The sequence below is a fragment of the Chaetodon trifascialis genome, chromosome 7, assembly GCF_039877785.1.
Source record: "Chaetodon trifascialis isolate fChaTrf1 chromosome 7, fChaTrf1.hap1, whole genome shotgun sequence".
NCBI lineage: Eukaryota > Metazoa > Chordata > Actinopteri > Chaetodontiformes > Chaetodontidae > Chaetodon > Chaetodon trifascialis.
The window spans coordinates 11920703-11944728 of record NC_092062.1 but is presented as its reverse complement, the minus strand read 5'-3'; the positions used below and the strand labels follow the sequence as shown (position 1 = coordinate 11944728).

At 44.7% G+C, this 24026-nt stretch overlaps 1 protein-coding gene across 4 annotated transcripts; it reads left to right on the top strand.

Moving 5' to 3' along the window:
* Positions 1 to 935: 935 nt before the first annotated feature.
* Positions 936 to 23526, top strand: LOC139333688 (microtubule cross-linking factor 3-like). Of its 4 annotated transcripts, XM_070966296.1 has the most exons (12): positions 936 to 1092; positions 2264 to 3076; positions 3307 to 3531; positions 3618 to 3776; positions 4333 to 4404; positions 4755 to 5074; positions 5209 to 5368; positions 5864 to 5933; positions 6136 to 6682; positions 6801 to 6930; positions 7074 to 7404; positions 10644 to 10781. In XM_070966296.1, the coding sequence occupies exons 2-11, from the start codon at positions 2324 to 2326 to the stop codon at positions 7182 to 7184; spliced, it is 2547 nt and encodes an 848-aa protein (XP_070822397.1). In that variant the 5' UTR covers positions 936 to 1092; positions 2264 to 2323; the 3' UTR covers positions 7185 to 7404; positions 10644 to 10781. The 4 variants fall into 4 exon arrangements, with proteins under 4 accessions (XP_070822397.1, XP_070822396.1, XP_070822393.1 ...); XM_070966294.1 differs by lacking the exons at positions 936 to 1092; positions 2264 to 3076; positions 3307 to 3531; ... (6 more) ...; positions 6801 to 6930; positions 7074 to 7404 and adding exons at positions 9411 to 10336; positions 15895 to 16197; positions 18098 to 18664; ... (2 more) ...; positions 22024 to 22059; positions 22142 to 23526 and having other exon boundaries at positions 10644 to 10811; XM_070966295.1 differs by lacking the exons at positions 936 to 1092; positions 2264 to 3076; positions 3307 to 3531; ... (5 more) ...; positions 6136 to 6682; positions 6801 to 6930 and adding exons at positions 15895 to 16197; positions 18098 to 18664; positions 18916 to 18995; positions 19262 to 21101; positions 22142 to 23526 and having other exon boundaries at positions 7182 to 7404; positions 10644 to 10811.
* Positions 23527 to 24026: the final 500 nt, after the last annotated feature.

Below are 24026 nucleotides of genomic sequence, written 5' to 3'. Positions count from 1 at the left end.
TGGAAAAACTCACACATGAACCTGTTTTCAAAGCAAATACATGCCAAATTCATGTTGCCATCTCCAAACAGCACAGATTCAAACAAATTCTAGGAGAAATGAAAGGTGGGCAGAACTCCAAATGAAACTGCTTATTCATGCCCTGACAGCATTAAGAAAGGTCCCAAATACTAAATAGTTTGACAAGTGATTCCCGGGATTTCGTGGAAAAATGTTGTGCAACAGCTTCAGTTTTGGGTTATGACAGAGATGAGAGATGGAAGAGAGACTGCAATGGCCAAGAAACAATAATATAGAGACTACCACATTTTTGAATGTTTTCAAACACTCATTGAGGCTGTAAATAAAACCTCCCATGACTGAAATCCAAGTCACGAATGGATGTTATGAGTCTGATCACTGAACCAAATTCAAATAAATGTCAGAATCTAAGCAAACAACACATATGCTCTTAATTTAAAGGATTTCACTGTATGTTATGACAAAGTCTAGACAGAAATGTACAGTAAGCTTATGCATTATTGTAAACAAAAAAAATGTTGTAAGAGACAGGCAACCCTGTGTGTGTTGGAAAACCGGACTTATTGGTAGATAAGCTGTAGTTGCTTTAGTTCAATGACAGCTGTTGAATAATGTCCACTGAGGTCTCAGCCATATTGTCTTCCTGGTATAAAGAGCTCTGTTGCACCCTTGAAAAAAATTCCACTTAGAAACCTTCGGAGCAGTCACAGTCTTTCCAGTGGTCAAGTCAGATCCATATACTCAAGGTCAATTCAAATGAGAGAATGCAAGGTGGATGAATGTACAGTCCCAAGTGGCTCCATCCAATCACTGTTGAGAGAGAGAGAGAGAGAGAGAGAGAGAGAGAGAGAGAGAGAGAGAGAGAGAGAGAGAGAGAGTCTGTCTTCTTCCAATGAGAGCAGCCTGCTGCGTGCAGCTTCACTTCCGTGCAGCCCCGGCCCTCCCAGCGATGATGTAATGCCATGAATATTGAAACAGGTTGCTCGGTGGTCGGGAGGCGCTCGAGTCAGCATCCCTTTTGCCTCCCCATCACCACTACCCTTCAGCATCCGACAAAACCCCCCAGAAAAGGTAAGAAATTCAGTTGGAGCCTCATGATTTCCACGTGATAACCCGTTTTTTGTGCACACAGGCGTGTTTTGGGTGAATGTGACAACAGTAACCTGTATGAAGGGCAAATGTGTGACTGTGGTACACATTTTGTTCTGTACTGTCAGGCCTCCGAGGTGGGTTGATTTACTGTTGCTGCTCCCACTTGTTTGTATGTAGATAGCACTCTGGGCAAGAAACGGAGCTTTGCCTTTCCCCTTTTGTTTAGTCTTATTTGATATTGATTTAATCAGCACGGAGTGAGAGTCTGTGTGTGAGTGGGTGACACTGTCGATTTAGTGCTTTTAAAACCAAAGAGACAAAAGAAAAAAAAAAAAAAAAAGCTCAAACCATTCCAACTGTGGACTCCCTAAAAGAGACGTTGTGTCTATTGCTTCTGACACTTTTATGGTTCATCCTCCATCCATTTAAGTAATGACTCATCGCTAATGTTGGATATGAGGAGGAAGATGATGGCTGACAGGAAACGGCTCTGTCAGTACTCTTGTCTGTCTGGATGTGGCTTTTGTAGTATCAAGAAGCTGGACCGCTCTTTGTCTCTTCTGGGTCGATCGAGGACCAGAACAGAGGCCACTCTGAACCTTATTTCTGCCAACTGAAGTGAAACCGGTTTAATTGGCTGGCCGCTGCTCCAGGTTTAATAGCCAATGACATTGCCTTCCCTTTTGCTCTCTCTTTCTCTCTCTCTCTCTCTCTCTCTCTCTCTCTCTCTCTCTCTCTCTCTCTCTCTCTCTCTCTCGCCCATTGGCCTTTGGGCAGCGCACATGACGCAAATGATTGTCTAATTACCCGATCTGCAGCTGATCTCACACACATCTCATCAAACAGGGGCTGAATGGCCGACTGCATGATCACTGGTAGTATACCTGTCCCTGGGCGCTTTCCACAGACATAAGCCTAATTAGCCTCGTTTATGTGAGAAAAAAAAAAAAAAAAGAAAAGAAATAAAAATCCCTCATTTAAAATGCAAGGTGCGTCTTGACGTACCTGTTTAAGCTATTTTTAATAACCACATTAGTCCAAGTTTGTAAGCCTAGTTGGTCGACCTGTAGAGGATAACCTTTTCTTATGTGCTGTTTAGACTGTAGATCCTTTTGTAGCCTTTCGGTCTGAAAAGTCAATTGTTTTCCAGCTGCAGGGATACTGGTGAAAGGGATGGATGTTGTTGAGGATGAGCTGAGTCTCTGACACCATGATGAACCCATCCTCTGCCGACTCGCCGCGGCAGCCAGACAATAGCAGCCGGAAGCAGCAGCGATCGTCGTCTCCGGCCGGGCTCAAAGACGGTGGATCTAAAGCTACACAGAAGGGCAGCAACTCGTCAAAGCCCATCACGTCAAGGCAAGGAGGAGTAGGAGGGGGAGGGGGAGTGAGAAGCAGCCGAGGTCATTCTCCCGTCTCCACAGGCAGGGAGCGGCAGGCCGGAGGCGCTCCTGCCATCAGAGGCGCGGCTGCTGTCCAGGCTGCTGGTGCTGAAAGCCCGACGCTGAGCAGGCCCGCGGCGGCGGCAGACAGAAGCGGCACCCAGACACCAGAAGACTCCCCCCGGCTCGCCGCTGATGCCTCCTCACCCTCCAGAGCGGATCCGAACCGCGTCGTCTCCGATCAGCCTTGCGCAACCAAATCCCCCAAACTGAGGAGTAAAAACCCGAGAGGTGCGGAGGCCGCCGCGGCGACAAGCGGCAGCAAGAAGAGCTCCAAAGGCACAGTGGGCTGCGGACCCGGTTTCTGGAAGGAGGGATGCTTGCAGTCCGAGCTAATACAGTTTCACTTGAATAAGAGCTTGGGGAAGAAAGGGACAAAGATGCAGACGAAATCAGCATCACCGCCGGCCTCAGAGCCGGAGCTGTCCCCCGAGCCCGACTGTCCACAGCCGGCTCCCCGGCCAGACCAGAGACTGCACGAAGAGATCGAGAAGCTGGAGGATGAAAACGAAGATCTTAAGGTAAATGTTTAAGATATTACAAGCCAGACCATTTTGTTTATCAAATCATTTTGAGCAATGCTCGCACCTGTTGTATTTGCTTGCAGATTCACAATGACAACTGCACGTAGCTGCACGCTTTGTTTTGAAAAGATGTTATTAAAGACCCTGTTTATTTGCTTTTGTGGGCCCAGGTTGAATGCAATCACTTTGTGACGCATTTTGTTTTGTTTTTTTCCGCCGTGTTGTAGACCGAAATCGAGGAGATGCGGGCAGAGATGGATGAGATGCGGGATACCTTCTATGAGGAAGACGCCTGCCAGCTGCAGGACATGCGCAGAGAGCTGGAGAGAGCCAACAAGAACTGTCGGATCCTTCAGTACCGTCTGAAGAAGGCCGAGAGGAAGAGGCTGCGGTTCGCAGAAAGTGGCCAGGTGGATGGAGAGCTGCTCAGAAGTCTGGAGCAAGACCTTAAGGTGAGTCTTTGGCAGGCTGAGCATCATTCTATCATATTCCAGACTAATTACTTCTATATTTCCTTCTGTCTCTGTCCCTCTCCCAGGTGGCGAAGGACGTGTCTGTGCGCCTGCACCATGAGCTTGAGAATGTGGAGGAGAAGAGGATGAAGACAGAGGAGGAGAATGAGAAGCTGAGGCAGCAGCTGATAGAGGTGGAGGTCACCAAGCAGGCACTGCAGAATGAACTGGAGAAAGCCAAAGAGGTGAGGGGCTTATGAGAGTGTGTCTGTTTGTACATATAGAGTGCTTTGGAAACAGTAATGGATACTGTATGTACATTCAAATGTGAAGGAAATATCCACAGTACACAGTTCTCTCTATTGTTATTGAATGTGTACAAATGGCTGAATAGAATATGTGTAATACGACCCATTCACTGTATTACTGTACTGCCGCTACTGTACTGGCAAGGTTAGGTTGGCACAAGGTTGACTTTGAATTTGAAAGAATAACCATAACAGATTTTTTTTAAAGATTGGTGAAATATTCATTCATAATCATAAACATGATAAAAGGACTAACAACTGTTCTTTATGGGGTTGTTTTTCTTTCAAGGCTATAAAATCACACTCGCACTGAGAGCACTGTGATTTCACTTTGAATATTTTACCAGAAATGTTCTTGAGGGTGACTTTAAACAGCCCTGTTTTTCCATTACTTGTCTGGACCTTCAGTGTTCCATAAATCCAGATGATATCACTGCCTTCAGTAAGAAAACAGTGAGCTGATGATGATGATGTAACCACTGTGTCCCTGCAGCTCTCACTGAAAAGAAAAGGAAGTAAGGATGGGCAGAAAGCAGAGAGAAAGGCTCCACAGACCCCGCTTGAGGTGAGTCAGCATTTAGACACATAATTAGATTATAAAGTCCTAAATTTCAATGGAGATGTTTAATAATGAGGTTGTTTTGCAATGTAATTTCCAAATTAAAACACAATTTAATATGTAGAACTGGGTCCTGGAGAGTCATAATTTGTAAGGAGTGAAAGTAACATAAAGGAAAAACATTCAGAGGCAATGAAACTGATTCCGGGAATGTTGACTTTTTAAAGCACACGACCAAACAAATGAACTTACACAAGAAAAAAAATTACATTACAGTGTATTTTCCCCTCCATGAAAAAACATGTACAACCCAGAAGACTGTAAGTAATGGGCAAACAAACAAACTGTCTTCACAGGAAGAAAACGACGATTTGAAATGCCAGCTGGCCTTCATCAAGGAGGAAGCTATCTTGATGCGTAAAAAAATGGCAAAGATTGACAAGGAGAAGGACCGGCTGGAGCAGGAGCTGCAGAAGTACCGCTCTTTCTACGGGGACGTGGACAGCCCTCTGCCTAAAGGTGAGGCTGGAGGGCCTCCCACCACCCGTGAATCAGAGCTCAAACTGCGCTTACGCCTGGTGGAGGAGGAAGCAAACATCTTGGGGAGGAAGATTGTGGAACTGGAGGTGGAGAACAGGGGGCTGAAGGCTGAACTGGATGACATGAGGGAGGACAGGTACTTTGCATTCATTCATCATCAGACTGAATTAGATTAACTTAACAAGACTGTATTGCTTTCCCAAAAATCGAATAGAAAAGAGGGGCTGTAAACTGCATTTCACAGTTCTCAATGCTTCCCTCCTCTCCCAGTCTGGCGGCAGCAGGAGTGGACGGCTCTGGCGCTGGAGGTCAGCAGTGCAGGGAGCAGGGCGAGGCCCTTTCAGAGCTGAGGCAGCAGCTTCAGCTGGTGGAGGACGAGGCAGAACTTCTCCGCAGGAATTTAGCAGATGTGGAAGAAGAGAACAAAAAGGTAGAAATGCCAGTTTCATCAACAGGTCCAGTGCATTGCAACTGGACAACACTATTTATTTATTTATAGCATGACTCGCAATCCAGTAGCTACTACATCAGTTATACTTGTATAGAAACACTCCCCTGTAGCTTCTCTGTCTGGGACTGCTATCTATTTTGTTCAGCCTCTCTTTGAAGGCTTGTTAAAGATGGTGGAATTTAAAATATCTCCATTAAAATATCAGCAGACTGTAAATAATATATGACGTATGCTTTCTGATGTCACAAGGCAACACAGCGCTGCTTTAATTTCACAGATGTAAGAAGTAATCTTGATAAGTGTCTCCTCTGTCCTTTTGTATCTGGTGCTATTCTTGGTATCATCAATGTCTTTGAGGCCTTTTTATAGGTCTGTCTGTTATCTAAGACTCACGCATTAGAAATTCAAATGTTTGATCTATTAATACTTTCGGCACTAAATGCACAAGGGAATAACATCCAGTTTCATCTTTAGGTGACAGGTGAACTCAATAAGCTGAAATACAAGGCCGGATCCCACGAAGCTGGATCGAGACATGCTGGAGGTTTGTTTTCTTTTTTTTTTCTGTCCACTGTCTTTCAGGAACAAAACAACTGCACTTCAGAGTAAGAGATATCTGTTCTATTTCAGCTTAATAAATCTGTATCTGATGAAAAATGTGTTTTGTAAAGCCCCCAGGAGCTGCACATGAAAGCCTCATTTGCAGAGGTGTTCCACTTTTCTTTGTCGCCTTGTTTCAACCCTAGGAGGAGCTGACCCCGCTAAAGTGGAGGCCCTCCAGGAGGAGCTGAAAGCGGCTCGTCTGCAGATCAATGAACTGAGTGGCAAAGTTATGCAGCTCCAGTATGAGAACCGCGTGCTGCTCTCCAACATGCAGCGCTATGACCTGGCGTCCCACCTGGGCATCCGCGGCAGCCCTCGGGACAGTGATGCTGAGAGCGATGGGGGACGGGATGACGACACCCCCTCAGCCTCGGCTTCCTCCCCTCGCCTCCTCCCGCCTCACCGCAAACGCGAGGGCCCTATCGGAGGGGAGAGCGACTCAGATGAGGTGAGGAACATCCGCTGCCTCACCCCGACGCGTTCCCTTTACTCACCTGTAGACAGCCGTTTTTTATCCAGAAGCCTGAAGGACCGGCAGCAGATGATAGACATCCGCATCGAGGCGGAGAGGCTGGGCCGGACCATCGACAGGCTCATCGCTGACACCAGCACTATCATCGCTGAGGCCCGGGTGTACGTCACCAATGGGGAGCTGTTTGCCAGGCTGGATGAGGATGAGGAAGGTGGCAGGTATAAACACATAAAAGGGATTAGGGATCACAGTTTTACCCCATTCAACTCACCCTGTGTTTGTTTGACTGCAGTATTTCAAATGGTATTTGAAGTCCAAACATCCTCTGCTCCACAGGATCAGAGAGCATGAGCTGCTGTATCGTATCAACGCCCAGATGAAAGCCTTCAGGAAGGAGTTGCAGAGCTTCATAGACCGGCTGGATGTCCCCAAGCAGGAGGATAAACAGGCAGAGGAGCCACTGTCTGTAAGCCAATGCAAACAAATGAATGATTGACTTTAAGGACTGTCATTATTGTCTCCTCTGATATGCACTTTTCTAACCACTTGTCAATCTGCCCCTCACTCCCTCTGCCCTCCCCGCTTTTAATTTAACTGTCATCCATCCAGATGTTTCAGCCCATTATTTTGCTGATCCTCATTCTCGTTCTGTTTTCCTCACTCTCTTACGCCACCATTTTTAAATTGGTATTCCTTTTCACCCTGTTCTTTGTTCTGTAAAGCACACACTCAACCCCATACTATGTACATTTTCATTATTTCCTCTTCTTTTTTTAAACTTATTGTTCATTTCGATTCTGTTATGTTGAACACGTCACATAAGGTCACTCAAGGTACAGGACATTATCATTTTTCATATATGAACCAAGCTGCCAGTCTACGCAGACGCTTTCAACATTTACTGGAGACCAAACACCTCGGACCGACAGTGGAGTGTTAGGTGAGTACGCCATTAAACTCTGGCTGTGAGTAACGAGCTTTTACATTCAATCTAAGTTTTGAAAATGTTGCAGTCTCAAAGGCCCTACACACCCATAGTACACCCACACAGGCGTATTCACTTACTCTGCCTAACTGGATGCTTCTTGACTGCATGGGCTCGTACCGACTGCTTGACTGACATCTGCCTCACTTTTCTGTTAGTTTACTCTATTTTCACTCTTAGTAGCTCCTAGAAATTCAGGACATTATGTGTTTCCCCACTTAGCTCGGTCCAGTTTAACCTGAGCTGAGGTCGAATCAGCCACAGTAACTGAAAACACCTGCCTGTGTGCTTGTGCACCATATTTTTTTAGTAGTGAGGTTTTTAATAGGTAAGTCTATTTGTGAGGTTTTCACACAACAGCAGCAATAACCAGATTTATGAGTAGGCCTACATTGTAAATGCTGAAGTTTGTGTTATGACTGTTTGGGCAATACACACAGAGACTACACACACATACACACAAGGGCACACTCACAGTAATAACACTAACACTGACACTCACACACCATCTGGCATTGAAACAAACATTTGGCCCATGTCTCTTGCAAGTGCATCTTAGGCAACTATACTGTCTGAGTCATGATAAAATGTCAACATAAGCTGCAACAAATCACCCAAATGTCCAAGGGGAATGTGATAGGAGTGTTGGCATTTTACCCATGTTTGGATATTGGTTATGTGACATTTAGAAGTGTGTAAAAATGCCCATGGGTGGGTCTGAAAAATCAGGCCAAAAATGTGCTGATGGTGGATCTGTTTAACCAGCGGACCTGACCACCAGGACGGGGGCGGAACCGGTCCACTTCTTTCATCCCACCGGTGGGATGTTTTACGTCACATATTAGGGCCAGCTGTGGAGAGAGAGAGAGAGAGAGAGAGAGAGAGAGAGAGAGAGAGAGAGAGAGAGAGAGAGAGAGAGAGAGAGAGAGAGAGAGAGAGAGAGAGAGAGAGAGAGAGAGAGAGAGAGAGAGAGAGAGAGAGAGAGAGAGAGAGAGAGAGAGAGAGAGAGAGAGAGAGAGATTTTATTCCCGTTAATGAAAGCATCATTTCAGCTGTAGGCTGCCGCTCTCCAGTTGTTTTTAACTAAGTCGCCGCATTCCAGTCCAGACTTCATCTCAGCTACTTCGTTGGCAGAAATGCAGACTTTTGCGGCGGTTTTTCAGGGACATTCGTTGCAATAATCAGGACCGTAGCCTACTGGAGGAAGAGGTAAGGTTCTGTTCATCCAAATGGCATGTGCTTCCTATGGCTTCAGACAGCGGCCCATGTGGGTCAATTCAAGTTACTTTTAGCGCTTGAGCAGATCGTTTCCCAGAAACGCGCAACAGATAAACGTCAACATCATATCACACATTTAATGTAGAAAGCTAACTGAACATCACTACTTAACTTACGACTAGTTAGCTTGCTCTGTCGTGAGAAGCAACGAATTAGCTGTTTTGTTTGTTTGCTTTCAGAGCTAAGGTTACAAACCAGCTGTGGTGGCTAGCTACTTGTTGTGTTATCTCTTGAATCGAGATGAATAACATCCCACCCCTCGTTGCTTTCCTCGTGATAGTCATCCCTCTTTCACGCCAAGATAGCGGTTGAGAAATGGCTGGCTGTGGGGGTGGGGGGTACTTCTGTTCCGACTGAGAAAAGAGGAAAGGTAAAGGTTTTAACTTCTTACAGGCAGGAAACCTGTTTTATGTGACTGTAATATAAGAATTAGGTCGTAAGAAGTGGGTGTTGCCTCTAAAAACAGTGACGGCCAACTGTGCTGTTTTGAGTCTACCGCGACGCGGTGCGTAAATGAATTCGTTGTCATGGATACAGCGCGAGGTGGTATTCTGCGACGTAATTAGAGCAATCCGGTGTTGATTAATGGATGTTTCTCCGCTGCCTCATCCAGACTTCAGCTAAAGTCATGGTTACAGGAGGTAAAAATACACCGCTGCTCTTACATCAGTGGGCTCCGTGATATTTTTGGGAACTTCTCCCATTCGCGTCGGAGCGGTTACTGGGTGTCTGTCTTTGCCAGCTCTGGACTGTCGCCTCCACCGACTCTGTAGGGGAGAGAGAGACACGACACAGCAGCGCGTCCCTGAGGTTTCGGTATAAACATGTGAAAGGAAAACAGCGAGGAGGTCTTTGAAAGATAGACACAGGACACCGCGGAGACTGTGGCACAAGAATGACGGCTTGACCTTGTCTCTGAGGATATGGAAGGGACCAAAGCGTCTAGTCCCGTCGCCTGTATGAGCGCAGCGTGGGCTGCTGTGTGGCCGGCTGGGGACTCGGCCGGGTTTGGATAACTGATGCGTTCAGTGTGCCATCAGTCAGCCGGGAGACGGAAAAGTGTGCTGAACTATGTAAAAAAATGTATCAGCTTACGCTTTACAGAGCAGATTTGGATGCTTAAAATAGCTTGTTGGTCAGATTTTAATAATTTATCGCATTGGCTTCTTTTTTCATGTTTTAATGCGCTGGAGGAATGTGGAGCGCGTTTATGAACGGCTCGGGGCTGCACGGTGGGGGCGGTGCTGGCGGGGGCTACGTCCCGTCCCAGGGATGGGAGTTCGTTCCCTGCTCCGGGATGGACAGGGCAGATAGAGGCAGAGGCAAAAGCCGCAGTCCGCTGAGGAGGATCTCCTCTCCGCCCACCGTCTTCAGTCAGCTCTACGAGCCACAGTTCGGTGCTTCACCGGGTAGAGGAGAGGGTGGAGCAGGGACGCAGCTTGAGGTCCTCAGGGGCCAAGTGTGGCCGGGTCCCGAACCCCAGCAGCAGCAAACACAACACACGCGGCTTAAAAAGAAATTTGAGGATTTGAAAAAGCGACACGTACAGGATAAAGAAGGATGGATGCGCGAGAAGGAGTCATTGTTGAGAGAAGTGGCTGACATACAAGTAATTGGAAATTTATTACCACCCCTGTGGAGGCTTAATATGTCTCTGTGTGTGCCTTAAGCGAGTCTATACTCCTCTAAGGTTGTAGTTTGTAAATGGTGCAAATGTTAACAGTGAATATGTGTTTTGTGGTGTCATCTCTTATATTCCCAGAATATTCCCCAGGGCTTCAATTTTGATTAGATTATGACTTCTTTAACTGCTACTGTTACACCTTGTGGAAGAGGGATAGTCTAGCTTTCAAATAAGGCAGTTCATCTAGTCATATTTGATGAATTAGATCGCTGCCAACTGTGTTTCCATGCAGGGAGGGGAGAACAGGAGGATTCTGCTGGACCTGAAGACAGTTTTGGAAGAAGTGCAGGTGGAGGTGAAGAAAGAGGAAGAGAAGAGGAGCGAGCTGCAGCTGCAGTACACCAGAGACAGATGTGCCTGGGAGTTGGAGAAGGCTGAGCTCAAAAGCAGGATTGCACAGGTAACTCAGGCATGATGATGGCAATGGTGCATGGGTGGCATTTGGTGTTTAAGACTGTATTCACTCAGCAAATAAAGTAGTATTTTAGATAGTGTTTATATGTGTCAGTAGAGCAATCTATTGTATTCATTACTTTATATATAGCTGTACTTGTCTGGTGTGCTTGGGCGTGTGTGCAGGTGTGTGCACAGTATGAGGTCAATTGTACAAATGCAAAGTAACACTAATCTCCCCTAACAGCAATAGATACGTTGTTTACTGCACACAAAGAATGGTTTTTACTCCACCTAATATATTTCTGAAATTGAAATTGAATATATTGTTTCTTGTGTGTGTTATGTTTGTGTATATTCTGTGCATGTGTGTGCATACCTGGCCTTCAGTTTGGTGTAAATTGGGCTCACCACATTTGCCACCCACATGGCAGGGTGATAAGTCACCCTGGCATACATCCAACTCAAGCCTTAGCTTAGACAAAAGATTTGCAGTGAAGAGACAAACTCTGCTCAGCCAGACACAGACACCCAGCTTGGCTTTTAAAAGCTAGCACCAAGTGGATGAAATATTAACCCATTGTTGCCATGAACAGCTATGAACTTTAAGAGTTTCTTGAAGTGAGCAGAAAATACTTCATTTGCATACTGGTGCCATGCTGTGTCAGGCATTGCACAGATCACTTGAAGGACCATGCATAGTTATTCTTCAAAGCAATGTGGCTTTAGGGATTTAGCTTTTTTTCTACTAAGATCAGGAGATGGATTTATTTGGTTGCCTTTATAGGAGAAGTACAAACCTGATGAGACATGCTCATGAAAACTCCTGATCCTGTGAAAGTTGCTCAGAGTTTGGTTTCTCTTTGTGCTGACTGTGCGTGTTTTTCTTTTCGATGTAGTGATGACAGTGACTTTATCTACCAGTTGAGCCCCATATGATTCCTATCATAGACTTAAAACTGATTGGTCACGCATTCACCCATCACACAGCTCTCCCCCTTTGTTCATCCTCCGAAGCAAAAAACAAAATGAAATGATTCGGACTGCCGCGATGAAGCCCAGAAATTCCATAAAGTGGTGCAGTAAATTAACAAGGTGGTGCAATGATACTGCAGAGTAGTTGGACAAGACCACTGATGACTCGATGGCACAGGAATGCGACATAGTAACATGGTTTTACCAGATCACACACACATAACTGCCATAAATGTCATTCTCTCTGTGTGAGTAGATGGCACAGTGTTGCTGTTAAGATCTTCTTCTTCTTTGTCCTGCTGGCTTTGTTCCTTCTCGCACTGTGGTTGACTGAGTCTTATAAAGACAGACATTTACTGTTCTGTGTTTGTAAAGCCCAGTGTGGCAGAGGAAGAAAGAGGCTTAATCTACTGCAGGAGGTTATACCATAATGCCTCACACACACACACACACACACACACACACACACACACACACACACACACACACACACACACACACACTGATGTTTATACCAAGATGCTGATGTGCATGTCAGACATCAGTGGTTGAGGCAGCTGAGTGTTACTTCTCTCTTCTGGGAGCTTTGCCACTCTGGGGAACCAGGGAGATCAGGTTGTGTGGGACACTAGAAATGTCTTGATATTTCATTTCTTTATACATTTGCATATTTGTAAAGTGCAAATGCAGACATACGCAGACATTTCTATTGATGTTGATTGCACAAACAGACAAAGGGAAGTGTGACTTGGAGTTGAGCCATGCTGGGCGAGGTTAGCCCCATTGTAAAAGTTGTTTTGTCTTAATGCCACATCCTGCCACAGTTTATAGTTTTGGGTACATGTTTACCAAGTGCTAATCCAGGCTTGCTCATTGGGTTAAAAATACATCAAGTCAAGTTTTGTGAAATCATTTGCAGCTCAGTAATCAAATGACTAATTTACAGACTCCTAAGTTCCTTGCTTTCCTGATGGGCAATAAATTTGTAACCAATCTTTGGTCTGCTTTTAGTTCAAGAAGGTAGCGTTCAGTGTAATTTAGCTGTTGATCTTTGACAATGTTGTTTAAATCATGTTTTTATAATCCATGTAATTGACTTTTTATTGCTGCATTCAGAAGTAGGCTAAATAGTGGACAAGAATGCATGCTGGTGTAACTTCATTTCACTTTCGAGGTGAAATGTGAACTGTTTCAACATGGGTGAGAAACTCCTGTTGTTTTCAACATGTGCAGAGGAGATCCCATATTTAGCTCTGAAGACTGAAACAGGTTCTTGTGGAGGTTGCAGCTTTGGGGGGTTAGAAGGAATTAGTTTGAAAAGCAATCACAGAATTAACATTTATGTCTGAGAAAAGCCTTGTGATGCAGTCAACTGAATGAGTCAGACAGTCAAAGAGGGCTCAACTGAACAATTCCTTGCAGTTTTTGACGATGAACTTGTTAGTCTTCCACGGCTAAGAGGACGGCTAACTTTTGTTCATTCATTACTGGACTTTGCAGAGGGACTTTGAAAGCGTTATCACACAATTAGAGGGAGGCGGCCAGAATACTGTAGAGGATTATCCAATCCGCCAAGTGGATTGTACAAGTAGGGAATGTTAGTGAATGGAAGAAGTGATGCATACTTAAGGACCTGGGTTCAGTAAGTTGGAATTTTGAGGTCATTTTAAGTGAAGCCTTAAATGAAATAGCACTTGCACATTGTCATGGTGCAGATGTCCTTATCTGTACCAGGACAGTCTGCTTAAATCCACAGGCTAAACTGCTGTGTAATTACTTTCAAAATGAAGTTTAATGCATTAAATTTCCACATCTTACATATTTTTTAGCCGTAGTTAACAGCTGGTTTTCACTTGATTGGTCAAAGCTCTGTAGCCACAGTGTAGCCATGTCATTATGTCATTCTTAATTTGGCATAGTTGATACTGTATATCATCTTTTTGCAATACCAGAGATTATGAGTTCTAATCACAAGATAATTAAACACCAACACAGTTGTAGCTCATCAGCAGAGTTTAATCACACACCCTCCTGCACAGTCGGTTATGGCTGTGAATGTAAGTACTGTATGTTGTTTCCACATCCTTTTTGGGCACTTCGACGACCAAATACCAAGCAAGCATCCAAGGTCCCAGGCAGAGGTCTTAGGCCGGATATTTCCAGGCATATTTCTCCACATGCCACTGATTTATGAAAGCTGCTGGCAGCTAGGAGACATCTCACTCTGCCTTAGCAGCCAACTCCCCCTCCTCCCCTTACCTCGTCTCCCCACCTCCCTTAGGAATGTGACATTGTAAAAGGCTCTGTGTCCGCTATTTATAGTGGGTCACCGTGGTGACACAGTTACCTTCATATACTCTGTGCCATGCAATGACAGACAGGGTGTCCAAGGGTAGCAGGGGATGGCTCCTCGAAACTGATTTTAAGTCGCTTGTGTGTGAATGAGTGCGTTTTCTCTCAGCTGGCTGTAATGAGGTTGACCTGTGTCCATGTATACAAGTATATTTTTGCAATTATTCCCCCAGAGTTTCCTTTAAGAGGACTACCTTTAAATTTTTTTACCTTTTAAGTTTTTCTCACAGTTTTCAACTCTTTTATTGTGACTCCAACCATCTTGTTTTTGCACTTTCACTATTTGTTTACATTCGGATATTTAAATAGACTGTGGACAGCACCCATCATCATCCGTCTGTAATTGTGGAGAACTTTGAGAAGAGCCACAGGCAGACAGAATGGGTTGACTTGTTTTTCTACACCATAATTTCGTGACCCCAGGCCACAGGCAGAAATAGCACCATGACCGAGGCTTGTAAGAAGTCTTTGGTCGCTGTCTGTGACTGAACACTGAAATAACACACTCAGGCATGCTCGTATGAATTCTCTCCCTCTTTCTAACACACACACACACACACACACACACACACACACACACACACACACACACACACACACACACACACACACACTGAGGCACAAGCATATATGCACATCCAGAGGCGTTGTCTTGGGCTCTCTCCAGTTCCAAAGCCAGAACTTCCTTTTTATGAGCGACAAAAATGCACATATTTACCACAGGAGGTACAGATCCAAAACTCACCCTCATTCTTAAAGACTTCAAAAGAGGAAAGCTTCTAAATCAGATAATTCCTCTGTATTACGGTATCTTGTTGTTAGAGGACATTTTGGATTAGTTTCCTCAGCAGCATTATCTAGAGGCACAAATCAGACCACCAAGACTTTAATCTTTAATGTCATCAAAGGCAGTCAGCTTTTCTAAGCTCTTTTCTTTTTTTTTTTTTTTTTGAGATTGAACTCTGACTTAGACACACAATCTAAAGTGGGGCATCCTTTTGCAATGTTTCTTATTTGTTGTCAATACAGTGACCACATGTTACTGGCTTAAGGTTTTGGCCCCAACACAATGAAATTCACAGGGGAAATGCCCAGGGTATTTCACTTGAAAAAAGGCCATTGAATAGGGGCACTCAGTAATCTCATTAAAACAAAAATGTCCAGTTGAACCTAATAAAATTGGCATTTTTGTAATGTGTGCTGAAACAAGTTTGGCCCTGTTCATGTTGAGATGTTCTCTTTGTATGAATCTATCTTTCTCTAAGAACTGTATGCCAGAGTACCGTTTGACTGAGGCCACATGCATCCTCTGCAGACACATTTCACTGTGCCTGAATCTGCCATATCCTGCCCTGTATCCTGTGTTCGTGATGTACCGTAGAAAAGAGACTTGAACCCTGAACCCATGAACCCAGTGTGTGAGCTCTTACAGGATATTTTCATCTTTCAATCTTGTCTCGTTTTTCCCTCTTCCCTCCTCTGAACCCACTCACACTCATCCCCATGGTGCATTATTCCCCCACTTTCTCCACCTTCTCTTCCTGCCACTCCTTCATTCCCTTAATTCCACTAACAATTTCTCTCTCTCGTTCCTTGCCCGGCTTGTCATCTGACTCTCATATTCTCTTTCTCCAACTGCAATTTATCCTTTATCACCACTGACTGTTTTCTCCACTGACTCTCCCACTCGCTCCCTTCCCATCTCCCTGCTCCCTCTTCTCCTCTGTGCCCTCTGCACTTCCTGTCTTTTTCTTTCTCTTCAGTTGGAGGCTAGAGAGAGTGCTGGGTTGATTGGTGGAGGAGTCCAGTCAGCAACAGGTCCTGGCTCTGTGGCATCACGCAGTGCTCCAGTACAGCACAGCGAGACCTCAATGCTCCGCCGGGAGAGGGAAGAGCAGCGGAGGCTCCTGGCGGACACACACTCGACAGCCATGGACCTGCGCTGTCGCCTGGAGCACAATGAGAGGGACTGGTCAAGGGAGAAAGCCGAGCTGCTGGAGAGGTTCGATGTGGAGAGGAGGGAATGGGAGAGCCAGCTGAAGGACATGCAGAAGAAAATAGAAGAGGTAAGAAGCTCTGAGTGTGTGTCTGAATGAAAATATTTCTGCATAGCTGTCAAGGTTTTGGTAAAAGTTAAAAAAGTGACATCTACATTCTCCACATGTATGATATATGGCATCCTATGTACTGAGCAGCTACAGCATGTAACACTTTCCTCCTACACATCCTGTTCACCATCAGCACTGTGAAAACAATGTCCCTGATCAGTGCAGCTGCAGAGTATGAAGAAAGGAAGGAGTGATAAGAGGAGGGTGAGGGTTCCTATATTTCTCTGATCTCTGCACACTGAGACAGAGGCAGTGATCGAGACAGTCCATGACCTGATGAGAAGCTGACATGCAGCAGAAAGACATTTTAATAGATAAAAATAAAGTCATAGTTGGTTCTCTGTGGCAGTCAAAAGACCAAAACAGAAAAACATATTCATTCATTCACCTTCATTATTCAAAATAATCTTGTTCTTACTATTTATATGGATTTATATGGTGCTTGTAGTACCATCTTTATGAATGAATATAAACTTGAGGGAAGTCAGTTTGTATACATCAGCAGAATTGTGCTCGGGGAATATGAGAAATACAGCTGAAACAACTAGTCAGTTAATCGATTGACCAAAAAGTCATCTGTAGCAGCTGTCTTTCTTCAAACAAAAATGCCAAAAATATTGCTGGTTTCAGTTTCTCAAATGATGATGATTTGCTACTATGTGATAGTAAATCTTCTTTTGTTGATATGACAGTAAATATCTTTGGGTTTTCAGTTGTTTTTGGACAAAACAAGCAATTGGAAGACTTAAACCCTGAGCTTGCCATTATTTTATACACCAAATTGTCTCTCACTTCGAGTGATCAAGTATTCCAACAAATTTATTTATTGTGAAAATAAAATGAGAAAGTGCAACTTTTTCAGCTGGTTGATTTGAAAAGGTGAGAATTAGTGGATAAAGTGTAACAGGATAAGAAAGGTCAGATAGGGAAGTGATTCAGAGCAAATTAATGGGTCTGAGAGAGGGACAAAGGTAGAATATAGTTTAGGATGGGTGGTGACAAAGCCTGAGTGAAAATCTGACATGCCCAAAGGAGCAGATTAGTGGTTTTAATGAGGGAAGCAAAAGTAGTTGGACGGAGTGCGAAGGCACTGGAACAATTTGCTTTGAAAAGAACATGTGGCTCTCATTTGCCCCTCTGAGAGCAGAAAATGAGAGAGGAAAACAGCGGAGGAATAAAGCAGGCTAAAAGGCAGTAGTCCCATCTAGACATTGTGTGTTGGGAGGGGAGCCCAGTCAACATGAAATAGTTGCTATTTTGGGATTTATGGCAAGAGACCAGGGGTTATCCAATTTTATTTGAAAGAATTCTTTGAATGTTTTTTTAATCCTGTGTAGTCTAAATACGTTCACAGGATTCGTTGCTATGCTGTCTTGCCGTCATCCCATATTAGTTTGCGATTATGCAGGAGCAATACAGTAGATATAGTATAATACATTGTGCCACTGATGTTCATTATGTTGTCAAATCCTTTCGTTCTTGACCCATCCTCTTTATTTCATTCTAAGCATCCAGTGAGAGGAGAGTAATTGCTGAAAGTACCGTCACTAATGTATGCCCCTTTGAACACAACTCTGACTTAGGTGTACCTTTTAATGTACAGCACTGACATAATAATGCCATTAGATAAATCAAACTATCTGAGTAAAGAAATGATTTGGGGTGTATAATGGCTGTATTTGAATTTGTGATTTGAGTCAAATTGTTGGCTTTTTATAATGTAATATTACTGTTCAATTATTGCAGAACCTAACGTCGAAATGAATCTTTAAAGAATCCATTTCAGACTACAGAAGGACAATGTTTGCTTCATTCAACATAAGACTGATGGACATCAATTCCTTCTTCTTTTTTCAAGCTGTACTGTGAAGTGAGGGCGAAGCGAGAAGGGACCGGACTGGACAGCAGGAGGCAGGACAACGACGATGTTATGCAGAGGCTCAGCGTACGCTCGACGAGCACTGGCTCCAGCCTGCTCAGTGACAACTGCCGCTCCGAGCCGCTCAGCAGCAGCAGTCAGTCAGAACCAATCAATTCACTGTTACCTGGGTTTGGTTGCAACAGAAACATCACTGGTTGTGTTGGCACAGATACTCAGCAGTCCACCTGCTTTCAAACAGACAGCCTCGGGGAATATAATGTTGGTGATCAGTTCACTCACAGTGACCTGTCACAACTTGAGCTGGTGGATGAGTTGAGATCCAGAGGCACCTGGCAGCAAGAATCAGTCACTGATAGCAAGGAAGCTGTGGATACAACAGAGCTGGATGCCATTTTTCATGGAGCTCCAAGATGTGGAGTGCCACAGAAAAATATCCCTACAGATAGTGAAAAAAATGTCCATGTTAGTCCTGGAGAAAGTCCTCTCTGGTCAGAGCGGAGCTACGGCAGCGAAAAGAAGAAGAACACCACTGCTCTGAATGCTGTGAGTGTTTCAAGCTATTTTTGTGTTTGCTAAAACACTATTTATATACAATACATTGGTTTGGCTGTCATTTTTTAGCCCTGTCTCTGCTTTTGCGCAACAAACTGTTTGATCATCAGTGTTCCTGTACTGTCTCCTGTCTACATATTCCTCTTTATCTACTTCAGTTTTAAGTTTTATCTGTACAGTACTTCAGCAACAGTGTCCAGCACGTCTCATTTTATCTCTGTCTCCCTTTCTCTGTGCCTCAGGCTCTGAAGGAGATAGCCCGTGTGAGCGAGGAGCTTTGTAGCTACCAGGATGAGATCAGAAAGAAGAGCGGAGATAGGAGGTAAATAAATCCCTTTGCTATGCAAACCTCCTGGTGCCGACATGGAACTATGATAATCACTACGTCTGTCATGTCTTGATGCGATTATTGTGTACATCATCTCAATGCCATGTTTGTTTTAGTGCTATAAATGAATGATAAATCATATTTTTACACATCTCTCTTGAAAAATAGTCACAAATGAAATTATGTAGACATGAGATATAAATGAGACGGATTATATACATGAGTGGAGTTAATGCGTTGTACTGTTTAATTGCCCTCAGGAATCGATCTGAATCCCTGTGCCTGCCTGAGGAAAGCGAGATGCTGTTTCACCATGATAAAACCCAACTGGAGGTGGATGAAGCCCCTTGTGACCTCAGCCAGATTTACGATGACCTCCGGGCCTTGGAGAGGGAAAACTGGATCACCTTGTCACCAGATAACACCTGGCAGGCCACCAGAGGCCTGAGCAAATCCCCAAGAGCGAGCACCGCTGATCCAGACAGAGGAACAACGACAAGCCCTGCAGTACTCTCTGAGATTGGTACATCAGCTCCACCCATCCCTCCCCGCATCTCCTCCTGGAATCTGAGTGCCCCCACCCATCCAGACACAGAGCTCCACATCCCAGATTCCCCTGTGACGACAGTGAGGAAGTGCCATAGCCCCTGTGTTCTGGTGGACAGAAAGTGTAGCAGTCCATCTATTGTCAGGAAGTTCGGGGCCATGCTACAAGAAAATGAAGGAAAGGTTTTAATAGACGGTGTGGTAGCGTCGTGCTCTGTGCCTGCTAACTCTAAGTGTAATATCGGCTGCTGCCACAATCGCTGGTCCTGCGATGCAAGCAAGTTCACCAACAGTAAGTTGTCTACACATGGGACTGTCCAGAAAAGCTTCTCTGAAGCCAACATATTGACTGCTGGAAGAGACTTGCGCTCAGAGCACAGACCTGGTCTTGGGGACTTACATGAGCTACAAATACCACCGATTGTAAAAGAATTACCTGTAGATTTGCTCTTGTCCTCGCTTGAAATACCACCTACCAGCCTCAAGCTCCAGGGCTCCAGGAGAAACATAATGCTCGAACAAAAAACTGCTGAGTTCAACAGAACTTTGTTTCAGGCTGAGATGGGTCGTGGCGTAGAGGAAGACCGTTCTACAGTAACAGATGGCTACTCTGTGGGTTGCCAGCCAGTTTGTATATCCGATGAGGTCTTACCTCCCAGAGAGACAACATTTCAGCCACATTGTACTGATGTCACCACCAGCGTCATAGATGTGCATCCTGAAGTCACATTATCTCCCTTCACCTCGGATGCCACAATTTATGAGGTCCAACCAAGGCGAATGACATGTGGTCCTGAAGGTCAAGAGGTCAGAATGAACCTTTCGTCCGAACAGCCACACACTGGACTCAGGGAGGCAACCACCATAACCTTTCAGAGTCCTGCACACCATTCTGAGGTCAAGCACAAAGTTCGAACAGCAAGCAGTCCTTCCAGGAAAACACAACTCAGAGAAACCACAGAGACTCTCTTTTCTGAGCCTGTCTTGGATTCAAATATCCAGCCAGGTCAGAGTGTGGACAGTTCCAGCTCTAAGAATGAGAATCCCAATGGAGCAAAGCCTCAGCCAGCCAGAGTCGGTGTCTCACTCCAGCAGCTGCCTGCTGAGAACAAACAAAGACTGATGACACAGCCAGGGCACCAGGCACCGCCAAGGCATGTGTCTGCTCCTCATTCCCAGTCTGACTCCTCCAGACCTGTGCCTCGAATGATGAATGACCACCCGTGGAAGCCCCTCACTCTGGCTGCATACCCACGGCCCGAGGGTTCCAGGTCCAACTATGGGGCATTGGAAAGGATTCTGAAGAATTATGAGAGCGCAGCTCGGGCTCAGCAGAACCAGAGCCATCAGGACGAGGTATCTTCAAGTCCTAACATCAATGTCAGACAGGAGGAGACCGTCTCAGAACTGGACATGCTGGACATGGACCCTCTGCCCTTACCTCCCACTCTGAGACACACACAGACTTCACACACCTCACAGACGCACACAACACACGCACAGCTCAGCAGCCACAGTGCCATGAGTGCAAAAGAGATACATCTATTGGTGCAGGTGGGTAGAGTCTAACATGTAGAGTCTGTATTCAAACCTTCACATGTACAATAAGTACCTGTTTTGCCGCTCAGCAGGTGTGCTCTTTACTGTACAGATGTTAACATTTAGAGGCATTCTCTTGGAACAAAATGTGTAAGTATGCATTTTATTAAGACTAAAATACAGTAAGTCAAACTACATTTTCAAGGCCAGTCTCACTTATGGACCTGGATGGACTTGCACACGTACGCACTCTGTTTTAATTCCATTCTGAAACGCTAAGCACTAGTTGCCCTTGACTGAGGACAGCTCCGGTGGGAATGTTGTTTATTTCTGGTATGTGAGAGACAGAAGCAGGCCAGAGCCTCCATTATAATCTGGGCATCTGGGCCATTCCATTGCTTAAAGGCTCCTAACAAAAGGAGCTCGTGGTGTGGCATATAAAGTTTAAACTTGGCAGGAGGTCTATCACACTTATCAACTCGTCTATCACCTCTCTGTCCCTCCACGGGGCCTCGTAGTGGAAGTGTTTTTCTGGTCTTTGTGTCGTGATTACAGAAGTATCTGCAAGAAGCCAGCTGACTAAATGCCCTTGGCAGACCACGGAAGCTGAAGTGATTATGCTGCTTTAAAGTCATGCAGATGTTAAAAGAATTGTGGGAGCGATTATCAGGACAATTTTATTTGACCTCTTGAAAAGAATGTAATTAGAGGCACCACTTAAGTTTAACCTCAACCAAAAGGACACTGTCCAAAATAAAACGCCGAAGCTTCTGAAGTTTTGGTAAGTGGCAGCAGAACTGCAGCATGTGCCAGGTATTTCGGTTCAGATGATTTTCTCTGGACCACATGGAATAAGTTCTCCCTGCATGACCTTTCCACGTGAGCGTGCTGAATTTGTTCGTGTTCCTGTTTGAAATATGCCTGTTGTTTCCCCTAGGGTCAAGAAGACTACAGATGGAACACGTGACAAAATGTAAAGTATCTGAGTGTGTGAATTTGAATGTTGATAGAGCGGTGTGATAATCCTAAATGGTAATTCATTTGTTTCTCCACAGGAGAGCGATGAGTCGTCTGTCTCCTCTTCCTCCGTCAAGAAGAACTTCTCGAGGCCTGCCCGTCCGGCCAACCGACGCCGTCCCTCCCGATGGGCCAGCCGCTCCCCCACGTCCTCCTCCTCCACCTCCTCCTCTCCCTCAACCACCCCTGTTGTGCCTCCATCCTTCCCCCTTCAGAAACACACTTCCTCCTTCACCTACTCACACGCCTTTCACATAGAGACCGTCATCATTTGATCTCCACCTCACTGTGTGACTGAACCAAGAAGAAGCCTTCAGTGTTAACGTCTGAACACTGAACACTTCTGTTTTTTTGCTGTTGTACATACATACCAAACCCAGACTGCTTCTCCACTCCTACAGACTCAGAAGTGCTTTAGTTGTGAGTCACCAGCTCACCCTTTAGAATGTATGTTGCATCCAGTGGAGCCTAACTGACCAAGGAAGACAGGAAAATGATCTGAAGCAGCTTCACGTATTCAGCAGTGTGCTCCAAATAACCTGCCAGGCATCATGCGTTGCCTCAAACGACAGTGAAAACATCACTTTCCAAGGAACGATCACATCCAGTGCGTCATTTGTTCATGCCAACCGTCGGAATGGATATCCTATGCTCAGGTCTGGATTCTAGCCTTGACTAGTGTAGCCTTGCAGATCTACCAACAGCAGACCCTTCACAAACTCCCTCTGGTCTATTTACTCTATTTATACCCTAAAGTGATAGTAGCGCATATTCAAATGATCTAAAAACTTCCAGCCAAATGAAATCCAGAATGATGTATTTGATATGTACTGTATTTTGTATTTTGTGTGTATTTTGCACAGAATATGATGTTACATACACAATATGAAGCATCATGTGGGATTCTGAGTTAAAGGCAGCGGAGCAGAGATTTCTCCCATGGTGTTGCTTTTCTGCCTTCTTCACACAGTACATGCCTGGACTGTACCTTGCCTGTGACTAAAACATTTTGCTTTGACTCACTTTACGTTTTACATGATTACAGTAACGCAAAAATGTGAATGTGAGTTCCTTTTTTTTTATAACTTTGTACCAAAGGCTGGTTTCTTTATATGCATTATCCTGATTTGAAAGTTAAATGCATTGTTTGTAATGACATTTACTTTTTCTGTCCACCCATTGCTGATGTTTTCCAATCAAAATGTATGTTAAACATCATTCACGAGAGCCTGCTTTTGTGCATAACATAAATAATGATGCTTATGACGAAACTTTCAAAGCCTTTTTTCTACCTTTACTAATTCTGAATGGTCACATATCAGGACATTACTCAGCTTTTTTTGGATCAAAGTGGTGAATCGTATTATGATGAAGGTGATGCCTTTGCTGTTCTTTTTGTGTAATAAACATAAGGACTAAATGATTTCTCTTTTCACATGACACCATTTCTATTATACTGCATGTGGTTTTGCTGTATAGCGCTGACTGACTCGTTCCTGCCAACTTAAACCCATTTGAGAAGCGTGACTGTGAAAGCACCAGCAGGACATAGCACATTTTTAGTATTTTGATAAAGTCCTACTTCAGATGTTGAACAGCCCTGTAGAAAAACCCCTTCAGTCTTCTTTAACCTCTACATTATTATTTTCTCCAATAATTGAATTCACAAACTACAAGCTAAGCCGACCTTGCTACTGTGCAGATGTCTTATCCCAGTGGAGGCCTCTTCAATCCTCACCCTGCAGGAGGAGCAATGATTTAATAAGGTCTGAATCTGTCAAACATTGCACAGAAGTCTTTTTGTGACGGCATCAGCTGGATTCCCAGGTGACCGTTCGACTCACAAAGATGAAGCATCAGAATCAATCGACTGTGTGGCTCCTTCCGTCTTGCTGACTGACGACCTTGGCGACACTGTGATCT